At 53.4% G+C, this 10,685-nt stretch overlaps 1 protein-coding gene across 1 annotated transcript in view; it reads left to right on the top strand.

The window, feature by feature from the left end:
* AMPD2 (adenosine monophosphate deaminase 2) overlaps positions 1-8,721 on the top strand; it is a 35,049-nt gene extending 26,328 nt beyond the window's left edge. Inside the window, 6 exon segments of the mRNA XM_019630572.1 lie at positions 5,978-6,104; positions 6,202-6,365; positions 6,641-6,761; positions 7,039-7,212; positions 7,401-7,511; positions 7,647-8,721. Of these exon segments, the coding sequence (XP_019486117.1) occupies positions 5,978-6,104; positions 6,202-6,365; positions 6,641-6,761; positions 7,039-7,212; positions 7,401-7,511; positions 7,647-7,856 (907 nt within the window). The 3' untranslated portion in view covers positions 7,857-8,721.
* The last annotated feature ends 1,964 nt before the right edge of the window (positions 8,722-10,685 follow it).

Raw genomic sequence — 10,685 nt, 5'->3', positions numbered from 1 at the left:
CAAGGCCAGTTCTCCATATTGGTTTCCTTGTTATTTCTGAGACATTGGGGCCTATCGACTGCTGCTCCTTTTTGGAGAAAATGTCTTGCCTCTTAGCGTGGGTGACCCTGCTCTCTCTGGCCCTGTTGCTTCCTTGCTGTCTCCATCTCTCCTCCCACCTCCTTCCCCTTCTCCCCAGCAGACCATGGATTCCCGATGCTGCTGTGTCCTCACATCCCAGAGTCAGGAAAGATTTACTGGGAGAGAGGCCTGTGCTGGGGGGAGGGAGGAGAAGGGAAGGGAGGCTCTTTTGCAGTATTCATGGAGGGCCTCCGTGCGTAAATATATTGGCAGAGGTCATGCTGGAGATGGTGTTCAAGAGGCTGCTGAGATCCTCGATCTGTCCTGGCGCCCAGAGCTGACCAGTGCACAGGAACTGACTCCCTCTGACCCAGCTCAGAGATGTTCGGCAGATCTGGGAAGCTACGTACCAGCTTAAGTACATCAGGGAGTCAGAACTGCAAGCATAAGATTTTTTTCAAAAGTCCCCCAACAATGGCTTGGTGAACAGTGAGTTGGAACCAGGGTTTTGAACAGCCTGTGTTGCCCATGGGCCTGTTTCTCCTCTGCCCCCATGTGCCCCTGGGCATAGCCCTGCTAGCTCACTTTGTGTGTTTAGGAAAAGACGCCCCTTCCTTGGGTAGACACAGCCTTATGCTGGGCAACACAGGCTGGTGGGCAGGGCACAGGCTGGCTTTCGGTCACTGATCTCCCATGGGCTCTTGTCAGTGCATTCTCTGCTCGATATAGGTGGCAGCCTGGCCCTGGGGTCCCTGTGCATCGCAGCCTGAGGGTGCAGGTGCAGCCACATTATCACCAGTGCCACTGGCTCTTGCATCTGGGAGTTCCCGGAAGCGTCCTACATGAGCATATAAATCAGGTGAAGCTACAGTCGCCCCTGCTCCACTCCAATCCTGTCCTGTAGCTGAACAGGCTCAGTGCTCACAAAGCTGCCTGGGTGCCTCAGTGCTGCTGTGGTGGTACACGTATTCATGTCCAGGTATCCCAAACACGGTCTGCCTTGGGCGTGGAGCCCTCACTGTGAAGCAACCAGGCACGCGGCTCTCTCTCCCTCCCTCTCTGCCACACTCTGTGCCTGTGCATCAAGTACCTTGCCCAGCTGCTTGGATGCCTGGGTCATGCGCAAACCCAGGGCTGATGTTCACCCGCATGCCACCTTTGTGAGAGTTAGGAAAAGGTGGGCCTTCTGAGCAGACACAGTCCTGATAGCGCATGGAACCGATAGCATCTTTGGGTAGAGAAAAGAGTCCCTCTCTCTAAGTGGCTGCTGCCATGCGAGGGCGAGTTCCTCTGAGTAGGCTGGATTTCTGCTTCCACTTGCCCCTTGACAGGTAGCCGTTTGCAGTTCCCAACTCCTCCACAGGGTGGTGGTACTGAGACCCTTGTGAGAACTGCTGTGGCTTCTGCGGCAGCTCCTGGCTCCCGGCTGGGCACCCTATCCAGGCATCCATGCCCATTATCTCATGCAGTGGGCACTTGTGGGTCCCACCCCTCCAGCCCACCAGACAGGATTCACGTGTGAGTCCCCACAATGATAGCTACGGCTTAGGCTAAGCCAGGACTCCCCGAGGAGGAGAGCTGCCCAGGGCCAGCTGATGTGGACACCATTTCTCTTGGGCAAGGTTGGAGACACGTACCTTCTGAGCCTTTGGCTGTGCTGTCCTAGACCCCTGATGCACCCCCATACTTTAGTTACCACGTTCTTCCTTCAGATCTGTGAGCCACATCTTTCACATTCAGCAGCTCTCAATTGGGTGTCCTGGCAGCTCCAGCTCTCCATCTTAACATCTCTTAGTGGTAAGGTGATTTCTGAAGGAATTCATTTCGTCTCCTCTGATTGGATTTGCCTACAACCCTCAGAGCTCTGAGGAAGGTCTAATTGTCCCCCTCTGTATCAGCCACACCCCAGTCCTAGTTGAGGGGATGGAGCCCCTTGCTAAAAGCCTTTGGGGTCGGGGGCACTCGGCAAAGACCCCAAGGAGGAGATTCTGTTGGACAAGTAGAACGTGCCTGGAGGAGGCGGAGGGAGGAAGGCACCCTGGGGCTGGGTTGGGAGTGTCTCCCTTCACCTTCTAGAGTGGGGTCAGTGTCCCAAAGGCTACAGGAGAAGGGGACACTGCTGCCCTTGGCCCAGGGCCCAGGGCATCCCTGGGATGGGACATGAAGTGCTTATCTTATACCAGGTACTGTTTTAGGAACTTTACATGTAGGGTCTCATTCAATCTTCAACTTAGCCCTATGAAGTAGGTGCTATTATTATTGCCATTTACAGAGAAAGGAACAGAGGCACAGAGAGGTTAAGTCAGTCACCTTCCCAGGATCACATAGCTAGTAAGTGGTGGACCCAGGATGCCAACCTAGGAGGTCTGGCTCCAGAGGCAATGCTCTATCCGTTGTGTCCCACTGCCTCTTTCTTTCAATTCTGTAAATGAGGTGGCCATCATGTCAACAAGGGTCCATCATGGCTAGGCAGGGTGGAGACTGGCCCTTCATATTGTAAAGGAAGGCTGGCTATGTCCTGGGCCTCACCAGCTCCCCCTCTGTGGATTTCCGTATATAGGACATCCTGATGGTGGTTGCAGTCCTGGGACCTGGTTAACAATCCCTGCTCTCTAAAATAGTCCCCTGAGGCTGTCCTGTCTGTGACCCAGTCAAAGTTAGGGTTAACTCTTCATCCTCACTTTCTGTGTCATGCCTGCCAAGCCAAAACCTCATCCCGTGGCCTCCCTGTGAATGCCCCACCTATGTACCTTTTCTGGTCCCTGGGGTCGTGCCTTGATTTCCTTACTGCCTCCTGGCTCTTGGGCAGAATTATTTTTCCCCTGAGGATTAGTTGCTACTCGTGTGTCTATGACTGATACAGTCCTAAGTGTAACCCCTTTCCAAGACTTAGCGAGAGCAGAGTACCTTCACCTGCTCCTGCCCTGAGTCAAACAGAAACTGCTGTCATCAACCTACCCCAAATCTGGGAGTCCGGGCCGGCTGAGTGGCTCAGTTGGTTAAGAGTGCGAGCTCTGAGCAACAGGGTCGCTGGTTCCATTCATACATGCACCAGTGAGGTGTGCCCAAGCTAAGCTGCTGCTGAGCTGCCAACAGGTAGCAGGATGGCTCAGCTGGTGAGAGCACGTGCTCCTAACAACAATGTTTCTGGTTTCAACTCCCACAAGGGCCAGTGGGCTATGCCCACCTATAACTAATTGAACACAGCACCTTGAGCTGAGCAGCACAACTGGACTTGGAGCTAAGCTAGCTGCGCCCTCCACAACTAAGATTGAAGGACAACAACTAGGCTGTTCCCCTTCCCCAATTCCCCAACACTGTTGCCCTTCCCCAATTCCCCAATAAAATCTTAAAACAAACAAACAAAAAAACNGAGCTCCAGGTCGAGCTGTTGTTCACCATCTTAGTTGTAGAGGACGCAGCGTCACTGGCCCTCATGTGGGATCCGAACTGGGGCCCTGCTGCTCAGAGCTGGCGTCCCAAGCCAACTCCTAACCAATGTGCCCACTCGCCGGCCCTGTATGTAAATCTTTACAGGCTATTTATTCCCCTAGTCTAGATGCCCCTGAATGAAATGACCAGGTTCAAGATGTAAATTTCTTTTACTGCTTCTTGATAGAAAAGAATCAAAGTGTGTAAACAGAGGTGGAAGTCCTCTCCTTGCTCTCTGCCTTCCACCTCCTGCCGTTTTGTTGTTGTGTTTTTTTTTGTGGGGGGGCCGGGGAGGAATCGTGTCATGCCTCTCCTGGCCTGCAAGGTTGTGTCATGACTTTGTGTGAAGGAGCCAGGGTTTCAACATTTCTGTGGAGAAGGGAGGGGAATGGCGGTGGGAGGCAGAATTTTAAAAACTGGTTTGCTTTAAAAGGCCCCACACAGAGCTCAATAAAACAAGCAAACAAGCCCACCCACCTGCTTCAGTCGGCTCTGTGGGGTCGACCCTGAGTGACGTCTCTCCCAGGGGACTCCCTTGTCAGTCAAAACGTTGGGGGCTGAGTGGTATGGAGAGCCAGGCTAACCGCATTGCGCTCTACCCTGCCCTGGTTCACTTCCCTGGCGCCCCCTCCTGGGGAAGTTAAGGGGAGCAAAAGGGGAAGCTGTGCCCCAGGACCACAGGCGGGTAGCAGGGGTTGGTTTGGATGACAGAGATCCTGAGTTCCAAATCCTACATCGGAACATTTGCCCCATCAAAGTATCGCCTCATTTATACATTTATTTATGTAAAAATAACGCCAATAAAGGTTTAAGCATTAAAGCACATCGAACCCAACGTTTGGCAAATCATTTTGCTTTTAAAATGAGAATAAAGTTGCCCAAATTAGGATGTTCTGGACAGTCTGGGGTAGGCGTTCTTGCAGCTGTACCTGCAGTGGGGTGGCTGGCGTGTCTCCAGGTGGGGAAGAGGATCCAGGTGCCCTGACTTCATGAGCAAGCCCCTCCTACCCAGGGGGCGGGGCCAACTTCCAAAGGCCTGGAAAATGGTGAAAGAAAAACTTTGGGGCTGCAAAGTGTGAGAAAGAAGACCTCAGGATTGATAAGTGTTTAACGAAATGCCTTCCAAAAGCATCATGTCAACTTTAATATTTGTTAAGTTTGGTATCCACAGAAATGTCATTCTATTTGAAAACAATTTGTAAATTGGATTTTTGGCAAGAGTTCCAGACGATGCAAGATGATTGAAGAGAAATTATAGCCAATAGTAAATTAAATGAGTTACTCATCAAGTTCTTTCAAGACCAAATTTATAAAAACACTTTTACATTGAAAGCCAAGAAATGTATTTAATGAGGGAACGTGGGTGTATTTTAACTTTTGTTACACAGAGGGTGGGGCCTCTGAGAATCAGACGCAGGGTCAGTAAAGGGATTCGAATGGCCCTGTCCTGCAGCGTTGCTCCGGGCTGGCCTAGGAGACCAGCTCGGCCTTTGATCTAGCCTGGCCCCTTTTACTCGCCTGCCTCCCTAACCAGGCTGGACAGATTCAGAGCACCTACTCCTGCCACAGGCGTTTTCTCTAGATCTGTGCAATGACCATGTGTGGTGGGAGTTTTGGGTTTTATTATGCAGATAAGAAGCTGACCCAGATGTGAAGCCTAAGTGTTCCATTTACTAGCTGGGCAAATCCCCCCTCCTCCCTGACTTCCCAGGTTGGGGGTGCTGTGCAAAGGGGAGAGAGTACCAACTTGTTCCCAGCCTTTTGTGTACAGCCAGGATTCAAGCTCAAGTCTATTTGACTCCCAAGTCCAAGGAGAAGCACAGGTGTATGCCTCTAGAGGACTGGCAAACCAGGATCTTAAAAGACTTGGAGCATCTGAATTCCAAATCTGAGACGTGGTGACCTCTACCCAGGATACCGCTGAGATGACAGGCCCTGAAGTCTCGTCAAAGGGAAGAGGAGCACCTCAGACAACACCAACAACAGTCTGCCTGTGTCATCACTTTTTGAGGAGCTTTTTGAGCCTCCGTTTTTGTTTTTTTTCTGTTAGGAGGGCAGTGCCACCCTCTGTATAGTGATACCCGCCCAGTGAGGGGTAAACCTGAACAACTTTTTAATAAAGTGGCCTGCACCACCCTGTTTTCCTCTTATCAGACTGTCCCCCTCCCGNAGGTGCCCCGCCTCTTGTGAGTATCCCTGGGAGTGGGAGGGAACACGGGGCGGGGGGGGGGCAGAGTCCAAGGGGCTAGAGCCTGCCACCTGTCCTCCTGGGGTGGCTGACCTCCCCCGTCCCAACCAAGTCCTCTGAGTGAAAGGAGGGCCCTTCCTGGTTCCACCCATGGTCTGTCTAGCCTGGCCCACCCAGTCTGGTTCAAAAGTGTTAGCTAACGTGATCTTGGGCTGCGATCCGACCCTTCCTGGCCTGCTGGTATGCTCACATCAGCCCTGACCTGCACGTACCTGTGTGCCCACGTTTCGCCTGCAGTGACGTCTACCGTACCAAGGGCCAGCTAGCCAACTTTCAGGAGATGCTGGAGAACATCTTCCTGCCGCTGTTCGAGGCCACCGTGCACCCCGCCAGCCACCCGGAGCTGCACCTCTTCTTGCAGCATGTGAGGGGTTGGCACAGGGCTGGGTATGGGGTTGGGGAGGATAGGCTGCCTCAGGCCTGGGAGCAGCTTTGGACCTAACCCCAAGGTCCTGTGCCAGGTGGATGGCTTTGACAGCGTGGATGATGAGTCCAAGCCCGAGAACCACGTCTTCAACCTGGAGAGCCCTCTGCCCGAGGCGTGGGTGGAGGAGGACAACCCGCCCTACGCCTACTACCTGTATTACACCTTCGCCAACATGGCCATGCTGAACCACCTGCGCAGGTGCGCGCCCTTCCAAGGCTGCGTCTCCGCTCACCTTGCTGTTTTCCACCTTCTCCCCCAACAGGCCTGGCCCTGGGCCTGTCTGGGCTGGGCCCTCGAGAGCCCTGACCCACCTCTCGCCCTGGGCATAGTCCTGATGTTTGGTTCTCTGCCCTCGGGGCTCCATGGCTCACGCCTCAAAGCCAAGAATCTAGCCCTGCCCCCTGTCCCAGGCCCACACAGTCTTGGGGCAGGGTGCAAGGCTTGAGAGCTGACGCTGTCTTCATGTCCCCCAGGCAAAGGGGCTTCCACACATTTGTGCTGCGGCCGCACTGCGGGGAGGCTGGGCCCATCCACCACCTGGTGTCGGCATTCATGCTGGCTGAGAACATCTCGCACGGGCTGCTTTTGCGCAAGGTCAGGGCTGCACCCCCAGCCTCCCTTCCAGTTGTTCACTTTCCTCTCGACCCTCTGGGCCCCTTTGGCAGCTGATCCTCTTCCTCAGTCTGGACTGCTCTAATCTCAACCTCCATGCTGAGGCCCCAACTTGGATTCTGACTGTGAATGACCCTCCACAGATCAGGCGCAGCCTGGACTGCTCCCTCCGTGACTGTGGCCTGTACCCCCCAGAACCAGGGGTGCTCTCCAGCCCCCAGGCCACCTGACCGGCCCTCCCTCCCTGTCGCCTGCCCAGGCCCCAGTCCTGCAGTATCTGTATTACCTGGCCCAGATCGGCATTGCCATGTCCCCGCTCAGCAACAACAGCCTCTTCCTCAGCTACCACCGGAACCCGCTACCTGAGTACCTGTCCCGCGGCCTCATGGTCTCGCTGTCCACTGATGACCCCCTGCAGTTCCACTTCACCAAGGTGGGAACCCTGTGGGCAGCAGGCCCACGGATGTTCTGGGATGAGGACACCCCGCCACTGGGGTATCAGGGCTGGTGCTGCCCCCTGCTGGTGGAGTGCAGCACGCTGCGTGGCAGTCCTGGGGAGGGACTGGGTGACTGGCTGGGCCTGGTAGGTGCACCTGTCTTGAGGGAATCTGCTCTGTGCAGGAGCCACTGATGGAAGAGTACAGCATCGCCACCCAGGTGTGGAAGCTGAGTTCCTGCGATATGTGTGAGCTGGCGCGTAACAGTGTGCTCATGAGTGGCTTCTCCCACAAGGTACCATACCCGCCAACCTAGACCTGGGCATTCCCTCTCCCTCCCCTCCTCTGCATTGGGGAAGGTCCCAGGGGTCCTGGGACATGGCCCCTCAGCGCCGGCTGCAGCCCTGGCCATTACCTCCTCACCCTGCAGGTGAAGAGCCACTGGCTGGGACCTAACTACACCAAGGAGGGTCCCGAGGGCAATGACATCCGCCGTACCAATGTGCCAGACATCCGCGTGAGCTACCGCTACGAGACCCTGTGCCAGGAGCTGGCGCTCATCACGCAGGCTGTCCAAAGTGAGATGCTGGAGACCATTCTGGAGGAGCAAGGTGTCACCATGAGCCCGGGGCCTCAGTGAGCCTGGCCCACATGGTGTCCCCCGCATCTCAGAACTCTGACCACGTTTTGTCCTCGGACCCCTCCCAGCCCGTTGTGTCCTGCATGTGTCCGTTCTCCTTTGTCCTGCATGTCTCTGACCTGTATCTGTCTCTGTGCCACCCCAGTGAGAGCAGTGCCCAGGATCTGCTCCACCTTGTTTTGGCTCAGGTGGCACCCAGTGGCCCAGGTTTGAGGGCTGCCTTGCTGGCGACCCTGTCCTAGGATCCTCTGAAACCTGGTTGTCCACTGGGGCCCTAGGGATGGTTGTGGAGGGCTGGCCCCTCTAGCCTTTGGGGTACTGCCTGGGCAAATCTGAGCTTTGGCCACGGCTTGAGTGTAGGCCCCCATCTTGTTTACATGGCTGAGGGACAGTCAGATGGGGCCTATGCACATCTGCTGTCAGCACAGGGTTGCTGGGGGCTTCGTGGGGCTCCAGCCGCGCTACGATGGGTAGAGCTCGGCTGAGAGCTCAGCCGTAGCCCTGGCTCCCGGGACTCAGGTCTTGGAGGTGCTAGACCACCACCTCTGCCAAGTCACTGCCCAGCAGCCTTCTCTGTCCTTCCTCCAGTCCACGTGCTCCTGTGGCGTCAGCTTCCTGTGCCTCTGTGGGAGGGGGCAGCCACCCTGTGCCATGTCTGGGGCCACTGCAGCTGGAGGGTCCTACACCTGCCACCAGCCCTGGGGATGGTATCCCCAGTATGGTCCCAGAGTTTTGACCAGAGACTTGGATCCTGGCTGGTCCCCTATGTTGTTTTCCGGACCGAGGTCTTTGCTGTGAAATGCAGTGTTTCATACAATCCCGTCTTTCCTAATGCATGAGAAATAAAGATTATTTAAGTAAGGAGGCCGGTGGGATCTCTATTGGTGGGGTTCGCTGAGGTTGGCACCAGGGTCATTTTGGGTGGAGGGAAAGCAAATCCTAGGGGATTGACTGGGCTTGGTGACGTGTGTTGTGCACGTGGGAACTGACAACAGGAGCTGTGGGAGAAAGGAGAGGCTCACGGGGACATGTCAGCTGCCCCAGGCCCTCATGATACTTTTCTCCTTCCATTTCCCATTTCCCGCCCCTTGGAACAGCCCGGAAGATGTGGGAATACTTACAAGCAGGCCTAGGCCAGTAGTTCTCAAACTGGGGAGACATCAGGATCTTCTGGGAAGCTTGTTTAAAATGCCATTTCCAGGTCCTTCCTACCCTCAGATTCTGATAAAGTGGGCAGAAGGTGTGGCGCAGAAATCGAATAATGGCTTTTGTCCCGTGTTTAATTTCTGGAGCACCTCCAGGAAGGGGAGTGGAATGTCCCCTGTTCTGTGCAGGGTCCTGGGTTGGCGGCAGAAGCTTGTCGCTGCTGCGGCTGCTGAGTGGGGAGAATGACAGGCTGGCTGCTTCAGAAGCAATTAGCTCTAGAACAGCGTGAGCCTGTGTAATTGAGGGTCTGGTGAGGGAGCAGGAGGCTGGCTTCCTCCTCCCCTCCTGTCAGCTTGCTCAGCCCCCGCCTGCTGTTGCTGCACCGGCTTGCTCCCTCCCCTGCACGACACTTGCTTACTGTCCCTGAGCCGCTCTCCTGATGCCCAGCCTCCTGAGGGCCACCAACCAGGCTGGCTCCTGGCCAAGACCCAGGGTCCTTTAGTCTCCCTAAGGCCTCTTGCCAGTTAGTTCTAGCCATTTCCATATCATAGAACTGAGTGTTAGGGCTGGGTGATGAATTAGAGACTGTACAACTCGGGCTGATTTCTGGTTGGGGAAGCAGGCTTAGGAGATGCAAGCGGCCTGTGGCAGAGCTGGGACGGGAAGCCAGCGGGGCTCAGCATCCAGGGATCCCCCACCCCACATTGGGCCTCGTCTGCTCAGGGAACACTGCTTTTCCAGGGTGAGGGAAATTATACACATTTAATAATAAAACTGCTGTGTCTTCTCTAGAAGGTTCCTTGAAGGCAAGAACTCCATATTTACTCCTTGAATTTGTCATGAACTAGACTCCATTCCATCCCTTGTACATTCTTCTCAGTGTGGGCTGAGACCTGGCACTAAGAAACTACCAGTTTTAAAGAGTTTCTTAGCAACCTCCACTCTATCTTTTTAAACAAATTTCTTGGTTGTTTTTTTTTTGTTTGGTTTTTCAGAAATTTGTCTTTCAAATACTTATTGAGAGAAAATAGTTTTAAAATTAAGGCCTTCATAGTTTTTCCTGTCTGAAAAGAAAATAATTTTCATTACAGAAATTTGGGAAATATGGAAAAATTGGGAACAAGAAAAAAAAAAAGCCCACTCATCATCTACCAATGTCAACAAATATTTGCTAATAATCTGCATGCCTGAGATATATTTATATATTTAAAAAATATATATATTTATTTCAGCTCTGTTTTTAAAAGGCATTTTTTAAAACTGGTGAAAGAGCAGTTTACTAGAAGAAAAAGTACACTTCAAAGAAATAGAAGTGGGCCCGAGCAGAAGGCAGTGGCTCAAGGGCCCATTATTAGAAGAGAAAGTGCACCCCACAGAGTTTGGAGGGGGCCGAGCAAAAGAAGGAGCTCAAAAGGCCTAAAAAGGCATTTTTGAGTTGAGATCGTATATGTATAATTTTGTGGTTTTAAAGTATTTTAACAAGTCTTCCCACATTGCATTAAAATACTATTTATAAATATAAATGTTAATTACTGTTCACTGTCCCATGAATTTACCATCACAGCTCTTCTAGGTTAAGAATAGCTATGGCCTAATGTCATGACTGACAGTCTTTTCTCTGGAGCCAGACCACCAAGGTTTGAATTTTGGCTCTAAGACTCCAATATTGGCTGTGTGACCTTG

Source organism: Hipposideros armiger, unplaced genomic scaffold, assembly GCF_001890085.2.
Source record: "Hipposideros armiger isolate ML-2016 unplaced genomic scaffold, ASM189008v1 scaffold_924, whole genome shotgun sequence".
Classification (NCBI taxonomy): Eukaryota; Metazoa; Chordata; class Mammalia; order Chiroptera; family Hipposideridae; genus Hipposideros; species Hipposideros armiger.
The sequence above is the reverse complement of the archived record's forward strand: the minus strand, read 5'-3'. Positions and strand labels throughout refer to the sequence as shown.